The following is a 20,365-nucleotide window of genomic DNA, read 5'->3' on the forward strand; positions in this document are numbered from 1 at the left end:
TGGAGCAGGTGGTATAAACTGCATGCGCAACCATTTTGTATCCTCACTGGTCGAGTGTGCGACATGTGGCCCTATGCCCCAAGAGAGCCACATTCATCCCTGTTTGTTGTGCTCCACATGCTAGATGGACAGCATGAGCAATTTCCTCACCAAGATACCCACTCCTCTGGAGCAGGTGGTATAAACTGCATGCGCAACCATTTTGTATCCTCACTGGTCGAGTGTGCGACATGCTTGCCCAGTAGATGGATTTCCTGTAGGAGGATCACACCAGGGGAATGTCTCTTTACGTAGTGAAGGACCACACCCCGCTGAATCTGTCCCCGAGCCATTACATTCCAGGAAAGAATACATAATGGTGCTGTGTTTACTCGGGTGGGCATGATAAAAAATATCCAGCCTGTGTTGGGTGGGCATAGTTGGGTGCTTGATTGCTGGTAGGGGAGTGTAAGAACAGTATACCTTTGCATTAAAGCATATTAGAGTTTACCTTGCCTTAGTGTAAGCTATAGTAAAATAACAAATTAACATCCCGTCTGAAATAAATCCCCCCCCACCCTGCCTCCTTGCAATGCGGACTTTGAGCTACCTGCCACCCCAACTGTGCAGAGTGCTTGTCACCCAAACAAAACATAGAACTAGTAGGGAATTGTGGCAATCATCCATTAGCCCCAACTCGATCCACAAAACTGGAATGACTTTACCAAGTTGACTGTCAATGTTCTGCGGCCTCATCATCTTAGAGAAGACCTGGGTGAGGCAATCAAAAAGGATAATCAGGATTGACTTTTTGATGTGCTTAGATTTATCAACTTTCTTGTGATCTCAGTCTGTGGGCTCAAACCAGTCTTTCTGTACTTCCTGAGTCTGCTCCTGCTGGGAAGGACGGTTGTCCTGGCTTGACCAAGTGGCGCTTCCCTATATTCGCTCCTCTAGAATCTGGCGACTATCTTGTGTGGGACCACTCACTCAAAATTCCTTAAGGCGTTCACAGCGTCTCTTCTCACTGACGGCCAACCCTCCAGCCAATCCCAGACCTCTTCCAGAGAAGAAAAGAAATGTGTTTTACCACTGGCCACCACTCGTAATTGTGCTGCAAATAACATGGAGTATTTGACATACACATTCTCAGAGGGTCTTCCTGACCTCGAGAAAACTGCAGGGACCCTCTGTACCTGAAGTGTAAAGTCGGGGAAAACATTTGTGTTGCCAATTTTGGGTGGTGGAGTGCTACATGCAGTTAGAAGGATAACATCCCTGTCTCGGAAGTTCAGGATTCCGGCTATGATGGGCTGGGGTGGTGAGCCCGGTTTAGGTGTAGTGCCTGGTACACAATGAGCTTTTTACACAGAAAAGTATAGCTCCTTGATCTGTTCCTTGAGGGTGGCACAGTCGTCTTTCATTGTCGTCAAGGAACACTCAGCCTCCTTTACTCTGGCCCCCAGATAGCGGATATTTGTCCTCATCAGTGTTACCTCCGTTGAGACTGTCAATTTTTGTTTCAAGAGAGCCACAGACACTCTGTATGGCTGCCATTATGTCCTTCAGATTAAGGTTGTCTTCCCCAGGTGCGCCAGATTAAACTTAGGGGTCAATTAATTTATCGCTATGGCCTCGGTTTTGTTTTTGAGCTGAGTGAATCTGTCCAGCTTTGTTTGGCACCCTCATCTTGCGCTCTTGCCTCCCGTCATAATTGTAATGGTTAAGGGATGTGGCTATGTGGGAAGAAAGTAGGAGGGCAAGACGTTACACCGCAGAGGCTGATATTTACTAAGGGTCTCGTGGGTTGGCACTTACGGGCCATAACAGTCCCCCGTCCTGGAGGCCCTCAAAGGAGGAGGAGTAGATAATGCAAGGCCTCGTAGCCGATTAGATGTACTTTTGGGATGGTTGATAGGCCATAAGCCTATGTGCCGTATGTTGCACTCCTCAGGAGTGTATCACTGTCTGGTTTGTCCACTCCAGATGGGAGGGGGGAATCTAGTTCAGATGCTTTCCCTTGTGTGGTGCGTGCCCTAATGTGCAGATGGTCAGGACATGTGAGTGCTGTTGTGGCGGGCCTCCTCTATGGTGAGTTGGCAATGGCAGTGTTATAATGGCACAGTGGCGGCTGATGCCTCATGTGGGCCTGTGATAGTGCACAGCAAATAGTCCCTTTATTTCCTCAAGTTGCTTCCAATAAACTGATTTTTCGTTGGAAAAGCTTCCTGGGGCGTCTGTTGTGTGGGTACAGGCTCATCAGGGTTGTCTCTGCAGTCTCTCTGGGCCTTGCGGTGTTCTTGGTCTCCTGTCTTGGTGGGGTACTGGCGGTTTGGCACTCGATGCCTCCGGGGTCAGAGCTGATTTTCAGGCAGGGCGTCCAAGTCAGCCATTTGCAGGCAGGGGCGTTGTTTATTTGCTCTTAAGCACCACAGCTAGTACTGGTGCCACTGCCAGGCGGGGGACCCCTGATGATAATTGCGGCAGGGTGTTGCTTTTGGTGGTTTAGGCAAAGCGGGCTAATGTAGTGCACCTTACTGGCTCAGGAAGCGGGCATGCCGGCCCAGAGAGCCCAACTTGGCCCAACGGGGCCCAACTTGGAGGTAGGCCCCGCAGTGCAACCAGGCCATCAGGGATTTTTCAGCTTCAAGAACAGTTTCTTGGCTTCCCTGATGTCAGCACGCACTGATATATGTTGTGTCTGCCTGTGGGGCGGATGATTGCAATGGATGGACTGGGGATCAGTCTGGGTGGCTGCTGGAGCTCAATCGCTAAGCAGCCATTATGATCAACAGCTAGCCCTCTATGGCAGTGGTTCCCAACCTTTTGACTTCCGTGGACCCCCACATTATCATTTATTGAGCCTGGGGACCCCCACTGAATTATTACTGGAATCTGGGGACCCCACACCTAGTCATTACGGAAAGCTGAGGGGCCTAATCTGTTAATATTATTACATTTTCTAGGCAGTGGCGGACCCCTTGAGGAGGCTTTGCGGACCCCCAGGGGTCCCCGGACCACAGGTTGGGAACCACTGCTCTATGGGATGACTGAACCAGAATCCATTAAAAGCTTTCTCATGCCACACCTGAGTTTTGCAAAGATATTCTCAATTTATTTGAAACTGTTTCAATAAACCTTTTGGAACCACCAGTCCAAGTTCCCATTCGACCTCATCATCCCACCCAAAGTCCTTGCCTCGCTGGCCTTTTTATGTACCTGAGCCAAGAGCATTTTCTTCAAGAGTAAGATAAAATCAAAGTGTCTAACTTAACACTGATTCCTTGTGCAGCACCATTCTTGATAGATTAGGTAGGTATACTAGTCTCCAACATTACTTTTCTTCTGACTATCTCAGTCAGGTACACCTTAAAAAATCAGCTGCTGAATCCAAAGGCTGCGCACAATCAGCCCATTTCCAACCTCCAGATTTCTAGAAAGATCTGGAAAGCTGACATTGCGCATCAGCTTCAGTCCCCACTGTATGCGAATCATCCTATAGTTCTCATTGTTCTAGATTTGCTTGCTGCATATTGTACAGTCAGCTAGGGACTGTGCCTGTAGCAATGGGTTGGCGTTAATGGTTATTTGCTTCAGTGGGGCCCATTCTCCTTGAACTAATCAAAGCCAACAAGGTCAGAATTGGCAGTGCCACTTTAGCAACTAAACATTTTAAACCCCATTATATGTTTGTACTTTATAAATGTATAAATTAAACATTTTTACTGTGAAATGGCATTATTTTTTTCACACTTCTAATTGCATTGCTTTGAATTAAAAGTGTGTTCCATTCCAATTAATCAACCCTTATACTTCAAAACATTTTTCCCCACCCAAGTGTATTTATTGGCATTTCACATTTTGATCAATAAATTCAAGTAACTGTTGATAACTGAGCACTATATAACTATCACATAACAATAAGTAAGCTGGTACAGTATTATCACACATAATTGTGGTTTAACATTGCAATAAGTACAGCAGCATAAATGGTGCATGTAGTCCCATTGGCCATATTGTGATGTGGCCATTGGATGCATGCATTAAGCCTTTTACATAGGGGGTTGCTAGCTATTATCCAAGTTGGATGCCTGACAAGAACGACCAAATGAGAAGAAAAAAAATCAAATGAACGATGACAAGCTTAAACCTCCTGATTGCCACAACTTATTGAGTATTGCAGTGTCTAATTTTCTTACCTATGTGTATACCACAAACCTTTAATCGTATACCCCAAACCATGCCCTTTGTACCCCAAGCCCATAATAATGTACCCTTAATCATTACCATTTATAAAATACTATACATTAAAACCCTGACTGAATAGACTTAACTTCTAAACACTTTACCCTTAACCCATAACTGCTAACCTTATATCCAAAGCCACTGATATTTAGCCCCGTTCCCCTTAACACTTTCCTTATAGCCTTTCCCCAAACCCTTAATCATGTATCTGTATTCCATTGCTCGGTGCCCTATACTCTTAGCCCTTACTTCTGGCCCTGTCCCCTTGTCCCTTTAACCCTATACTCTTAAGACCTGTATCCCAAACCCTTACCCTAAGAGTCAAACCGTTAACTCTGTATCCTTAACTCTAACGCCTTAGCACCTTAATCCCCACGCCTCATATCCCTACATCTTAACTTATACCTGCACATTTAACCGTATTTACCAAAACCATAACCCTGAACTTCAAACCCCCAAACCAAAACCCTTGACCCTTGACCCTTATACCCATAAGCTAAACTCCTATATATACTCTTCATCCTTAACCTTACACTCTCAAACCTGTACCTTTAACTCTAGACCCTTATCCCATTAGCCATTAGCCTATAGACCACAAACCCCCAACCTTTTACCCCAAACCATTAAACTTATACTGTAAACCCTATTCTGATGAGCCCCAACCTTCAACTCCTTTTGCTAGAACCAATATTTGAGTAATGATGTTTTGAATATTTTTGGCAATACCCATTATACACCGTGCCAGTGTCTGTGATCCAACAATGCAACATTGATTAGCCAAACCAAACACAGTAGAAAAAACAACAGAAATCTATCAATCATGAGATTTCACTATTGGTATTCTTTCCACCGTCACCCGAGGTCACTGCCCATCATAGCACCATATGAAATAGCAATAAAAAACAAAAACAGCCTTTTCAAACCTTCAACTCAAAATCAGGTTCCTTTGGGATCACCCCCTTCCTTGAAGGGACCAAGCCCATTCACCTTACCAGGGACTTCACGATTTTTTTCTTAAGCAAAGTTTTTACTTAATTCCTTTACTTCGGTAGTGTGAAACACGCCCAGCTCTTCAAGTGCTACAAAAGGGACCTTTGGTGGCATGTTTTACATGACAAAAAACTATTCATGAAATGAATAATGTAGTTTGGCTAAGGTTGCCTTACCTGCTAAATAAGAAACCAAAACAATCATAAATGGTCAAATCAACTTTGAACTCTTATTAATAATTTAATACATTACTAGGATGTGACCAGTGCTTTGGCACTGGGTTCCACCTACCATACATTATGTCATTCTCCTTTCCTTACATTCTTTATATGCTTTCTTCCTTATTACTTTTGGGGTGACTGATTAGTGGCATTTAGCACTTTACAATATTACTAATTAAAGTGTTGAGTCTTTTTTCTGTACAATGTCAAGTACAATTTCTCCCATCATCAGCTAATGGTTGTAAAGAAAATCATTTTTCTAATATTACCCAAGAAATCTAGAAACAAGAACTCGTTAAAATGCAGTCATTTTGCAAAATGCAATGTGGGGCATATAAATAGAGAAAAAAGTTCCTCTCCTAGGGTGCAGTTGTACCCGTGATTCTACTACATCCAAAAATTGAAGACCTTCTGTAACTTCTCCTGTTGTTGCCTGTGATTCAACATATTGAGGGGTTAAACTTATCTAAGTACATTATCATATTTAGGTACCCACCAGGTAAGATCGCGCCTTCTGCAAAGGCTTACAATTGCTGACCGATATTGGCCAGAAATCTCCTTTGTGCTCTATTTTGGGGAAAATGTTCGGTCTCCATAATCTCTTTTAGGAAAATATAGATAAGCCCTTTTATTGGACATGTTATCCTGTATTATTGAAGGGCAGCTCAAAGCAAAAATAAAAGTAACAACCATTCTCTGTTCCTTGTTAATTACACCGTAGTAACTTATGACCTATGGCAAAGCCAAAGAAGTTATGCAGTGTTAAACAAGGCTAGCAGATGTTGCTGTGTTACACAAGGCTAGTGAATGTTGATTGTTTTTTGTTTGTTTAATAAATAACGACAGTGTGAAATTCATGTGTGTTGTTTGTCACTTGAGATTAGATTTATCTACCATTTTGGCGTAGTGAGAACCTGAAGAAAAGATATGTCTTAATGTTCGAAACTATAGAATCTCAAGAGGGTGTGCTATCTTTTTCTCAACACTGTGCTTTTCCATAGGTTCCGCTTTCATGCATCTACTATTTTATCCACTGTTAATTAGAGCAATCTGATCTTAAGAAATGTTGAAGGTAGAAAGATAGCAGATGTATGTATTTTTCTGTTCTGTTTTAAAGTGAAAAAGACCAGAAACCTAAACTCATATGATTTGTCTCCTTTCAGTTGCCATCCCCACCAACAGATGATGAGAATGAGTTTATTTTCGTACATCACAACGATGTTAAGATTTCACAGAAGTCTGAAGAAGTCTATGCACAGCTTTTAAAGCTGTTGAAAGAACAGCATGAGGTATGGCGGTATTCAATCTCTCATGACATTGCGGCAGTGAATTGAGAGTACAGTGGTCTTGGTTATGGGAAAAGATGGGCATGAACTACAATAGATGAACATCAGTACCTGGAGCAAGCACATTTACAAGGGACTGTAGGTAGCACTTTAGATGGTTAGGGGTTCATATGTATGAAAGGGTATTACTCTTTATGTGTCTATAGGAAAATGAGTTAGTACATATGGACCTGCATTCATTATTTGACAACTTCTAAAGCTTTGTAGGGAAAGACTTCAAGATGAGAGGATTTAAATGTATTTAGCAACATTAAATGGCGCAGATTGTCCTCTCTTCCTGCATGAATATGGACCACAGCAATGCATAACTTGTACACTGTAACTTTACATTCTTGATTTATAGCGATTGCTGAGTGTCATATCGTTGTACTAACATGGATATTCATTTTCCAAAGTATAGATTATATAAAGAAGTGAATGAGACACCTCAACAATTATTCATTTAGCATAACTTTAATTTACTATAAATATGGATACAATCCATCTCTCAGTTAAGACCTCATGCTGTTGACCAAAACCCTTTTGCTAAAGACCCTACTTATTGGTGATTTCAATTAATTGGTGCAAATGTGGGTCATACGTGGATCATAAAGAGGCCTCCAAAATAGTGGAATCCCTAGAACCATTAAGCAGCTCTCAAGAAATTTCCTCTTCTTCACGTCCAGCAGAACACACTCTATATCTGGATTTCACCTGTGACAAACTGATTTCATTCTTACCCCACTCCTGAACTAATCAGATAAATCAGTTTTAACTCTTAATCTGAATATAACTGTGCAAGACAGAAAACCTTAGGGGAGACTATCCCAGTGCTCTATAGCCACAGAAGAAAAGAAGGTCCAAGGAGATTCCACTAAGCCTTCATCTCTTTCAGTGAATCCGCTCATTGTCTGATAGCAAATCAGAGGTTCTCCTTGTGTCACTACCTCAAAAACTCCCCAAAACTCTGCATGTAGTGACACCTCTGCAACTCAGGTAATTAAGATCAAAGGAGAAGACGGGCAACATATGCTTCATCTCAAAACTGCCCAATATAAAAGGTCAAGGTATTAAATTTGAAATACAGTGTCTGAATTGAATGCCACATATCACCATGTAGGGAGCTGGCTCTGCATATACTATATCAAAGTGAGATATAGGGCCTGATTACAACTTTGGTGGAGGGAGTTAATCCGTCCCAAATGTGACGGATATCCCGCCGGCCCTATTATGAGTCCTTTATATCCTATGGAACTCGTAATACAGTGGGCGGGATATCTGTCACATTTGTGACGGATTAACCCCCTCTGCCAAAATTGTAATCAGGCCCATAGTGCACACAGAGTCCAGGGGTTTCCCAGAGGCTTAACAGAGGCTAAAGTATATAATACTAATGCTCTCTTTGTGGTAGTGTGGTCGAGCAGTTAGGCTTATCAGAGAGTAGTGCAAAGCATTTGTTGTACATACACAGACAATAGAAGAAGCACACACTCAATGACTTTTCCAGACCAATGTTTTTTTTATTGCAGAAATATATTTTCTTAGTTTATTTTTAGAACCACAAGATTCAAATTGCAGGTAAGTACCCTGAACGTTTTGTATTTCACACAGGTATCAACAGTACTTTTTTGAACTAGGTAAGTAATACAGTTTTTGAATTATTGGCAAAAAGCTATTTTAAAAATGGACACTGCATTTTTTAAACAGTTCCTGTGGGGGGGGGGGGGGAGTTAGATCTGTTTACAGGTAAGTACAACACTTACAGTCTCAGTCTCCGGGTTTTAGGAAGTCCACCGGTTGGGATTCCAATTAACCCCAAACACCCACCACCAGCACCACGGGCCGGCCGGGTGAAGAGGTCAAAGTAGAGCAAATTTAACGTGGGCTTCTATGGAGATAGGGGGTACTCAGAATCCGGTCAGCCAGCAGGTAAGTACCCGCAACTCGGAGGGCAGACCAGGGGGGTTTGGAAGAACAATGTAGGGGCCACAAGTAGGCACCAAACACACACCCTCAGCGGCACAGGGGCGGCCAGGTGCAAGGTGCAAACAGGACATCGGGTTTCCAATGCTGGTCTGTGGGGAGACCCCGGGGGTCACTCAGAGGCTGAAGGTGGGGTCCAGGGGGGTGTCTCCGGCACACCACCGGTCAGACAGGGAGGAGGGCCTCCTGCTGAACGATGAGGCACCAGGGGTCGTTTTCTCCAAGGCGTGGGGCTGCAAGTGCAGTGTGTCCGTTAGGTGTTGATATCTTCATCCGAAGCTCGCGGTTGGGGGTGGGGGGATTCGTCAGGATTCCCTCTGCAGACGTCGTCGTGGAGGGGTGGGCACTTGCTTGCAATCTTCTGGGGATCCTCTCTTACTGGGTGGACCACCTGGGCACGGCCGTGGGCGTCGGGTCACGGGGGTCAAGACTCGCGCATCTGGAGTGAGGTGAGAGTCCTTAGTTGTAGGTTTTTTCAGACAGAGTCACTGTCCTCTGGAGTTCTTGGTCATTTTGGGTGGAGGGTGGTCCTTTGGAGTTGGCAGAGGTCGCTGGGCCCACTGGACTCGTCGCTGGTCTTTTTGCAGGTTGTTAGAAACAGGAGACAGGCCGGTAGGTCTGGGGCCAAAGCGGTTGTTGTCTTCCTTCTCTGCTGGGGGTTTCAGCTTAGCAGTCCTTCTTCTTGTAGGTCGCCAGGAATCTGATGAGTGGGGAGTCAGGGAGGCCCTTAAATCCTACATTGAGGGACATGTTAGGGGGTCAGAGGACAGTAACCAATGGCTACTGTCCCTCAGAATGGCTGCACCCTCCTTGTGCCCACTCCCTTTGTGGAGAGGGGCACATTCCTATCCCAATTGGTCCCTGTCCTCCAAACCAAGATGGAGGATCCAGCAGGGATGGGGTCACCTCTGCTCTGGACCCCTAAGGGGTTTTCCTGGCTGCGTTGGTCACTCCTCTATGTTTTCCCTAATTTTTCCGCCGGACTTATTGCCAAAAGTGGGGCTTAGTCCGGGGGGCGGGCATCTCCACTAGCTGGAGTGCCCTGGGGCACTGTAACCCGAGATATGAGCTTTTGAGGCTTACCACCAGGTGTTACAGTTCCTGCAGGGGGGAGGTGTGAAGCACCTCCCCCAGGACAGGCTTTGTTTCTGACCACAGAGTGCACAGAGGTACTCACCCCCTGAAAGTGGCAGGCTGGCACAGACCGGTCAGTCCTACACTAGCAGTTGGGCTAATACCTCTCTGTCCATTTTTCAATAAATCCCACATTGGCATCTGTAGTAAGCTGGCTCTGTATATACTACCTCAAAGTGAGAGATAGTGTGCACAGAGTCCAGGGGTTCCCCAAGAGGCTTGACAGAGGCAATAATAGATAATACTAATGCTTTATTTGTGGTAGTGTGGTTGAGCATTTAGGCTTATCAGAGGGTAGTGTTAAGCATTTTGTTGTTCACACACAGGCAATAAATGACAAAACACACTCAGTGACTTAACTCCAGGCCAATAGGTTTTTATATAGAAAAATATTATTTTCTTAATTTATTTTAGAACCACAAGATTCAAATTGCAGATAAGTACACTAAATGTAAGGTACTTTGCATAGGTACAGATAGGACTTCGAATCAAAACAATAATGTACACAGTTTGGCATAAAATGGCAATAAGCTATTTTAAAAGTCGACACAGTGCAAAATTCAACAGTTCCTGGGGGAGGTAAGTACAAATTGATTTGTACGGTAAGTAAAGCACTTACAAGTTCAGTCTCCAGAGCATAGGCAGCCCAACTTTTGGGGTTCAAGTCAACCCCAGTGTCACAGGGGCGACTGGGTGCAGTGGGCAAACCAGGCGTCGGGTTTGTAATTGAAATCAATGGAGGGACCCGGGGGTCACTCAGACGTTGCAGGGAAAGGGGGGGGCTTCTCGGGCCAGCCACTGATTGCGCAAGGGTGAGGGCCGCCTGCTGGCCACTGCTACACCGGTGGTTGGTTCCTCACGAGTCTGGGGGCTGTGGGTGCAGTGCTTCTTCCAGGCATCGGGTTTCTTCTTTCCAGGCAGTCGCGGTCAGGGTGTCCTCAGGATTTCCTCTGCAGGCGTCGTCATGGGGGTGCAGAGAGGTTAGCCCAGGGTGGACATGTCGTCAGAGTCGCCTTGGGATCCTCTCTGAGTCGTTAGTTTCTCTGGACACGGGCCAGGAGCGTCGGGTGCAGAGTGGTGGGGACTCACGCTTCTGGAGTGAGGTGAGAGTCCCTTTAAAGATGGTTTCTTCTTGTTGGAGGTGGACAGTTCCGCTGTCCTCTGGAGTTCTTGGTCCTTTGTAGTTGCAGGGCAGTTCTCTGAGTTCGCAAAGGTTGCTGGCCCCGCAGGATGCATCGCTGGTGCAGGTTCTTTGAACCAGGAGACAGGCCAGTAGGGCTGGGACCAAAGCAATTGACATCTTCCTTCTTCTCTGCAGGGTTTTCAGGTCAGCAGTCCTTCTTCTTTGTAGGTCGTCAGGAATCTGAAACACTGGGTTCACGGTCGGCCCTAAATACTGAATTTAGGGGTGTGTTAGGGTCACATGGCAGTAGCCATTGGCTACTCTCCTTGATGGTGGATACACCCTTCTTGTGCTCCCTCCCTTTGGGGAGGGGAGCACACCCCTATCCCTATTGGGCTAAATACTCCAAAACAAGATGGAGGATTTTCCAAGGAGGGGTCACTTCAGCTCTGGTCACCTTAGAGGTGGACCTGGCTTGGGGGGGGGGGGGGGGGATGGGGGACTCCTCCTTGTTTTTCTCATTATCTCCCCGGACTTGCTTCCAAAAGTGGGAGCTGTGTCCGGGAGGCAGGCATCTCCACTAGCTCTGGGGGATTGTAACACTAAGCCTGAGCCTTTGAGGCTCACTGCTAGGGTGTTACAGTTCCTGCAGGGGGTAGGTGTGAAGCACCTCCACCCAGAGCAGGCTTTGTTTCTGGCCTCAGAGAGCACAAAGGATCTCACTCCAAGGGGTCAAAAACTAATCTCTCAGTGGCAGGCTGCACAGAATAGTCAGTCCTGCACTGAAGGATTGGGCAACAAACAGGGGGCATTTCTAAGATGCCCTCTGTGTGCATTTTGTTATACATCCAGCACTGGCATGAGTGTGGGCTTATTATTCTGAGAAGTTTGATACCAAACTTCCCAGTATTAAGTGTAGCCATTATGGAACTGTGGAGTTCGTGTTGACAAATTCCCAGACCATATACTAAATAAGGCCACACTGTATTTACAATGTCTAAGAACGGACTTAGACACTGTAGGGTCATATTGCTCATGCAGCTATGCCCTCAACTGTGGTATAGTGCACCCTGCCTTGGGGCTTGCTAGAGGGGTGACTTACCTATGCCACAGGCAGTGTTTTGTGTACATGCCACCCTGAGGGGATGCCATGTCGGCTTTTCCTTTTTCTCCCTACCAACACACACAATCTGCAATGGCACTGTGCATGTGTTAGGTGAGGGGTCCCCTGGTTGGCATAATACATGCTGCCGCCCTTAGAGACCTTCCCTGACCGCAGGGCCCTTGGTACCATGGGTACCTTTTACAAGGGACTTAACTGTGTGCCAGGGCTGTGCCAATTGTGGAAACAAATATACAGTTTTAGAAAAAGAAAACTGGTGCTGGGGGCTGGTTAGCAGGGTCCCAGCACACTTTCAATCAAAGTTGGCATCAACACTAGGCAAAAGGTGGGGGGGTGTAACCATGCCAACAGTGGCACTTTCCTACAACCCCTGAATGCAAAGAAAGAACATTTAGGCAGGCAGCAAATCAAATGATACAATTGTTTAAGATTCTCAGCAATGTTGCAGAGCAGGAGCTGGTGCAGAATGCCACTATTCTTTTCACACAACAATGTGAAAATATGATGAAATTCTTTGACAACAAATTAGTCAGGTCTGCCAAAGATATCTGTGTGATCGAGGCCTCCAACTTGCACGTAGTTCAATTTCCCCAAAACTTAACTTCATTCAAATCTTTCATAGTTTTGAACACAGAACAAGTAATTATGGCAGGTGGTAAATTGAAAGCCTTTAATATTCCAGAAGTGCTCTGCATGGCCAACATTTAAAATAACATTTTTCTACTCTTGGCACATGCAATTATCCCTGTGTTACTGAGGAAACCACTACCTGACCAAATAGGACAAGTGAATTACTTTATATCATCATCCATCTCATGGAACTGACTGGCATTACACATGCATGCCAAAGAAACAGATCCTGAAACTCCGTTCTTCAAACAAGTAAACACACCATGTTTTGATCTTAAGAAATCATCTCTTACTTCATCGGCCTTAGTATAAATGCATTGACTCTCTTTGGCAATGAAAATGATGTTAAAAATCCTCAGTAAGGTCTTAAAACCATGGGTGACACTCAGTGTGATATATCCCCCATTGCTGTTCTTGAACAAATTACTGAAGCAAAACCAGAGGTCCAGTTAATGCCAGTCAGCCTACTCAGGCCAGATGCAATCTTGTCCTGCCTCGGGAGGTTAATTTTCATTCTGGGAGCTTACCTCTGTAACTCTGTTCAGTCCTCCACTGACTCCTTCTACCGCCACCAGCACAGGGCCCACGGCACAAAGCTTAATTTAAAATCTGATCTGACATTCCTATGTTCATGATCCAGCCCTGTGCATTTTTGGTCAGTGATTCATCCAAGATGAGGGTAGAATATTGACCAAGGATTGTAGCCTACCATGTTCATCAGTGAAACCAAATGACATCTATCACAAGCCAGCACTTTGGAAAACATTGAAATATGTTTTTTTTAAAACATATAATTCATGCTCTGTGTACCGTAATATGTTAGCCAACCTTAATAAAAATAGTGTCTATCCTTACAAAGAAACAAATTAATGCCTTATTGGGACCAGTGAAATCCAGGATTAGCAAACTTTGGTGAATGAACAGATCACTTTTTTCAGATAGTTACAGATATTTGGAAAACAAAGACAACTTTTGATTGGGAATTTCTCTTCATCTGTCTTTTAGCGTTCCAGCGACTTTTTTGGGAGCAATTCCTTCGCATTAGGCACAGTTTGATCACATTGTTGATGCAAGATTTAACCCTCAATCGTAAGAAAGTGTAGTGTGTAGAGGGGAGCTGGGAATACTAGGAAAGCCCAAAGGTAAGTACCACAACCCACCCCAGCGACCAGGAAAGCAGGTGTAAATCACTGTAAATTCCCCAGATCACAGACAAAGAAGGAAGGAAAAATAATGCAAAACCCAGACGAGACTGCAAGACACCAACAGTGGATTCCTGGACAAGAGGATCTGTGGAAGAAGAGGACCAAGTCCAAGAAGCACAGCAGAATCTAGGAAGGGCAGGTGCCCCTGTCACGTGGGCTCTCATTATCCTAAATGAGACTACTGAATTTCTAGGTAACAGGGTTGTTCCTGGTGTGGGGGACTAAGTCTTACCCACTTGGAAGGACCACTGTCACCTCAAATCCGGTTTTGCTCCGGCTAACTAGCAGTGCCTCATCTCTCCCAAGGGGAAGAGATGATTGGGCAGCCGAGCGCATGACATCTTTGGAACTTCTCAGGAAAGTCGTGGTCACTCAGATCCAAACCAGCTCTCTCATTTACAGTATGATCTCATATACAAATGCAGTTTGAGTTTTATAGGTTGTTTTAATAAAACGACTGTATTTTAGATATTAAGGCATGAGCCGCAATAACCAGAACCAAACAACACAGTAGGATTGAAATAGTCACGAGGAGAGTGAAACATAAGAATAACGCTATCATGGTGTTAATAAATTCTACTCTCTCTCTCAGTTAATTCTATTTCGAGCACAGCATGTTAAGCTTCTAACTTGCCTTTGAGATTCCCTGGAAAGCCATCAACCCTCATACCTGAGCAAAGGCCTGTGATCTGATTCAGCATCTGCAACGAGGCCGTCAGCGTCTAGTTGTGGTTTCCTGGTCGGAATCTCCCTCTTTCCTCTATTAGGACAAGGAAGTGTTTTTATAACTAACATGTCAGTGTGATCACAAAATGTCCCTACGCAAGAATACCAAAGACTAAACTCCTACCACGTCTGTCGGCAGTGTACCAGACTGTATCCTTGACTGAAGCACAGAGTGAACAAGAATGTGTTATTGAAAACTCCAGTGCTGAAGTAGGCTAAACAGTGTGATATAAAAAATAAAACAAGACCGTAGAACTGGCTATTTGAAAAATAACAGTATGAAGCTGAATAAAAAGCATTTAGAGCAAAGTGCAGAGAGGCTCTATGCTGCGGGCAAAGGAATAAAATACATCCAGGGCAAAGTGCACAAAGGCCTAACGCCTGAAGCTAACGCGCAAATGATACATAAAACTGACCACACTACACCCTCCCCTTGTCGGTAGCAAGTGGTTCTAATAAAAATAAAAATATGCCCCAGACACAAAATATATTTTGAAAACTCCAGAGGACATCAAAGCATAAAACTAATTTAAATTTGAAAGCATGTGACGGTAAAGCCAAATCGTTACAATGTCAATTACAAAAAATCCAATTCTTAAACGGAAGCCACGGAAAGCGGGAGATCCTCCACTTCGACGGATGTCAACACTGGAAAATCCACGCCAAAAACTATCATGGAGCAGGTGTGTTCCAAAGCCCCAGAACCATCCAGGGCGGCACTCCGTGCAGGGCCTATAAATGAGACAATACCCTCTTCCTCCAGGAAGAGAATCTCATAAACTGCCTCACGAAGCAAACGCAACCATAGTGCACAAGTCTGGGAATGAGCCCTAATTGGGAACATCAACAGATTAGTATCAACCACTGGGGGGCGCTGTAGTGAGAGACAGAGAGACAGTGCATGTTCAAACGAGCACCAAAGGCACCGAAACACGGGTTGCACACAATCCAAAACTGGTCGGAATGACAGAGACCTGTCACACTCCAACTGTCCTAGGAGTGTTCTTCCAAAATGCTGCATCATGCGTTCACGACACAGCTGCGCCGATGGGAGCGCCAATATTGGATCTCGTTGCGGTGGGACAGCCATTGCGGAAGAACAACAGCAACAGCAAAACACCAGCCAATAAAGCCAAACTAATCGGAAATCCCCCAAAAATGCTTCCGAAAATAGAATGAATAGCTGAAGGTATCAAACTGAATATGGAAGAGAAGGTATGAGCAAAACCAACACCAACGGCTTTGAACAATTGTGCAATTCCAGCAGTGCTGGACGCATTAAATATACGTCCCACGAGTTCACCAAAGTGGCTCGGAAAGTTAGTATTTAATAGGGACTGTATTTCTGCTGATGACCTCGCCACCTGAAGTGCGTAGGTCTCGCGTGCAGATGCAAGGGCCACATGCTTTTGAAACAATAGAGCCTTCAGTCGACTCAACTTGTCGAAATTCACCTTGGAAGTAGCAACGTGAGGCCAGATGTCTGCTACCTCCCTAAATTGAGTGGGGGGAAATAACACATTCCCGCAGCACGTAACGGCCTTGGTGACAACGACTACGTAAACTATTCCGGCATGCATGCCACAACAGGCTTCACTGTTAAGAAGGACGTAGCTGCCGTTTGAAAGCACCTGGAAAGTGTTTTTAATTACTGGGACTGGAACTCCCTTAAGATAGCATGCCAAGTTCGCAACCAAGGCATTACACGCCCCATGCAAAGACAGCTGCTTACAAACCATCGAATGGCTGACAGAAGTTTTGCATTCGCTACTGCTAAGAAAAACCTCCCTCATACCATTAAGACATCTGTATAAAAAGGGAAGCTTCCACACCTCATGTATGTAACTATCTCCCAACTTCTCATATCTGCTCACCGGAATATGCTTCAAACAAGAAGTGAATTGCAGAGTGGAGATAGGCAAATTGATAACCCCGTGAATTAACCACTCAGCTGACGGAATCTCAGCCACAGTAAAAGGCAACTTCTCCAACTTTTCAATATTTAACATAACTTACGTCGCTTCCTTTTTAGCCATTAGCTGTTGTTGACCTGTCAAATTAAAGAAAAAAATATCTCCCGGTCTCGGATATGCTGCCACGGAACACGACCTGCCTTTAATGTCTGTAGAGTCCAACCCAACTGCATGATGGACCGCGTTTGACTCTGCCCATGATATAAAGAAGACATATCTGATTTAATAATGTCAATAGCAGAGGAAACAATGTTATCAATCGTATATACACGGTCGGATAGGGTATGCATTCCATTATCCACAACAGACAATGCTTGCTTTAAATTCTCCTGATCTATCTGCCTTAACCGGGCCGCCGCCTCTTTTTGTGAAAGTTTCCAAATCTCATTGTACACTTCATACAAAAAACGCCTCTTCCGGGGTACTCTTGGACCTGACAAAAAATCTTGCAAGTCAGTATTATTAGACAGTAACGTGAGATGTGACTTAACTGCATCTAACGTGGATGACCTTAACCATTGTTGACAAAGTTTCCCCACGCTATATGTAGTAATGATATCAGCATGTTCAGGTGATATGTAGCGAGGGTCTGCCCTACTAGTCCAGAACCCCCCGAAGAGGTGACAAAACGTTGATGACACCCATTAGTGTCTATGAGCCACAATAACCACCCGCCCGGACGTGTCAATGAAGTGTTAAGCGTACCGTTCAGGACCCAGTCTGTAAGCTCATTAAACGTGGCATTAATATAGTGCTGCCAATTTTTCAATTTGGAAGGGACAGGTATGCTAGGCAAATTCAAGTCTCTAATTGTTGCTAAGCCCAAACAGCTAGTCTGTTTTACAGTGTCATTTAAGAAAATCATTTGGACAGGAATAATACATGCTCTAAACAAAGTGTCCCTACCCCGCATCTGCCAATTTTTCATTCCCCAGACACTTTTTAAATCAACAGTTTTTGACCAGTATTCATACCCCTCAACTGAAAGTTTGGACACAAACAAATTTGAATACAGTAATTTAGTATCAGTCAATAACATTTGCTTATTAGCATGCAGAGTAATTTTAAAATAGTAAGACTTAGCACTCTGTTGATTATGCCCAGAGAAATATGCAAATTTATCAGAATAAGTTTTAGAACTCCCCTGTGGAGGAGTCGGGAAATGTTCCCATTGCATATACTCAAATATTGATTTAGGGCTACCAGCTTTATGAATAAAGTGGTGTCCATAATAATTGTAGCAAAACATGTCACTATAATTACCTCTAAATTGGTAAGCATCTTCATTTTCATAGACAGTATAATATTGCAATTCTGTCAACATAGAATCAACTGTCTTTACATCCCAATCATCAGATACAATGCCTGGTATAACAATATCATTCATCGACAATTTGAGAACATACGGTATTTGAATTATTTCAGTGGGACCATAAATATCAAACATTACTCTATCCCACACAATCCCATCCGGAATTGGTACAGCAGAAATGTTCACAAAGGACAAGTCTCTTCAACCATATGTGATGAAAAATGCGGTTTCAACACCTTCTCCACATGCTCAATCTCAGATCGTTCAGGAAGAAAATGACCATGTATCACAAGAAAAAAGGTAACTACAAACCCCAGCAATAGGAAAAAAGTCATCACAGTCATGAAAAGCCACAGATAGTTCCAAGGAACAACAAAATATGTATGTTTGAGCCAACACAGCAGCTTACGTGGACCCAGGGCTGGTGTTGAAGAGGACGAGGAGTCCGACACAGTATCATCAGTGGTGTTAAAGCAGCCGGAGGTAGTTCTCGCAAATGGTGCAACCGTAAACAAAGAAGCAGATGGTGGCTCTCGCCTTGGCACGCTTTAGACTACATGTTCAGCAATATCAGTAGAACTCACAGCAACTTGATCAAAAGATTCCAAATTATTCGCCATCAGTGGAACAATCGCAAGATCAGCTTCCAGCCTCCCCAAGCTCGGAGAGGAAATAGCGTCAGTACAAATCACCTGCAGCGGAACTTCGTCCCCAGTAGTGAGAGGGATTCCGGAACTACTGGGCGTCCCTCTTGGTCTGCTGTGCAGAATCGGCCACATGTTGTAACTTGACATTGTCAATGGAAACAAAGCGATTTCCTTTGGCCCCTTGCAGCGGTGGCAAAATCACAGTTCTTGTGCCATGGATCCCTAGCACAGGGACTGGCACTCGATATGAAGGGCCAAATTATTTTTTCACCACTACCTTTTCACGCACAAGATCCCCAATTCTGGGAATCCAACCAGTAGGCATTACTGGTTCATCCTTAATTCCTGTGGCGGCAGCACTGGCAGAAGAGTTATCTAAACGGAATTGCTGTAAATCCTGTAAAACAGTGACACAATAATTTATGTCAAAGGGCGTATCTGCCGTCTCCACACCAGGACCATCTAGATCAGGAACATACATTTGTGTTCCAAACAGGCACTCATTTGAAGTACGACCTCCAGGGACCTTCTAGGCAAGTTATTAAGTGCTCTCTGTACTCCATACCTGTGGGCTAGCCAACCACGACCCGTACCTATAACTCTGGCCGTTAAGGATTGCTTTAAATCGCGATTTAAACGCTCCACAACAGAATTTGGAGACGAGAACTGGAGCTGGACCCCCAACAAATCCATGGTGTTCCTGAATGCCTTAGAGGCAAAAGCAGGGCCATGGTCCGAATGAAAAGCTGCATCTGCATATGTATCGCCAAAGATGTGCAAATCTTTAATAACAGTTCGAGCGTCAGCCGAGCGCTGTGGCCAGACCCACACAAATCTGGAGCACGAATCTACAGCTACCAATATATATTTTTATGCACTATCTGGTGTCAGCGGACCACAATGGTCCAAGTACACACACTATAAAGGTTTATTCGATATCAGAAGGGGCGTCTGCTGCGGGCGTCTAGCCGTGGAAACTTTAATTTGTTGGCAGATGTCACAACAAAGGACATACTGCTTTGTCTCCTTATAGAGACCAGGCCACCAATAATGAGCCTGTAAGAGTGAAATGGTGGCAGCCACGCCTGCATGTGCAGATGCCGCCCCCTCATGTGCTGCAGTAATTAATCGAGGTCGCTCAATTTTATTGGGCATTTCACGTACGCCAACGCTTGGGATTTTAACTACAGCGTTCAGCATACCACCCATGCAGTAATCATATTTAGAAGGGAATCCTTTAGGATAAGGCGTGCCATCAGCCGTAGCCTTTATGGAGGCCAAAATCTCTGTGTCTGGTCTGGAACTCGAACGAGTTACTGCGGCTACAGTGGCAACCGCCACTGCCGATTTCGCTTCTTCATCAGCCAAAGTATTCCCAGCAACGTGTATTCCAACGCGCTGGTGTCCAAGTGTATGTACACCATGGACTTTAGGAAGCGTTTCCTTCAGATTCGCAACCTTCCCCCACAGCAATTTGTGTTTAATGGTGTTACCCTTGGAATCTTTGAACCCATTCAACCTCCAGTAATGTAAATATTCATTGAAAGACTGAACACAGTAATAGGAATCACAAACTAGCAGTGTAACTATTGCTGGATCCGCATGTTCCAAGGCTAACAACAGAGCTTTCAGCTCAGCCAACTGCGCCGTACAGTCTCCCAAGGTCTGTGTATAAGTATGTTGGGGGCAGAACTTTTCCCCCTCCATATAGCCGCTCACCAACGCACATGCAGCAGAATACTGTTGTTT

General features: G+C 44.7%; 1 protein-coding gene across 1 annotated transcript in view; it reads left to right on the forward strand.

Moving 5' to 3' along the window:
- The window catches only part of CC2D1B (coiled-coil and C2 domain containing 1B), a 637,449-nt gene that overhangs the window by 368,761 nt on the left and 248,323 nt on the right, over positions 1 to 20,365 (forward strand). Inside the window, exon 16 of the mRNA XM_069232670.1 lies at positions 6,599 to 6,724. Within this exon, the coding sequence (XP_069088771.1) occupies positions 6,599 to 6,724 (126 nt within the window). The remainder of the gene's footprint in view (positions 1 to 6,598; positions 6,725 to 20,365) is intronic.

The sequence above is a fragment of the Pleurodeles waltl genome, chromosome 4_2 (genome assembly GCF_031143425.1).
Source record: "Pleurodeles waltl isolate 20211129_DDA chromosome 4_2, aPleWal1.hap1.20221129, whole genome shotgun sequence".
Taxonomy (NCBI): Eukaryota; Metazoa; Chordata; class Amphibia; order Caudata; family Salamandridae; genus Pleurodeles; species Pleurodeles waltl.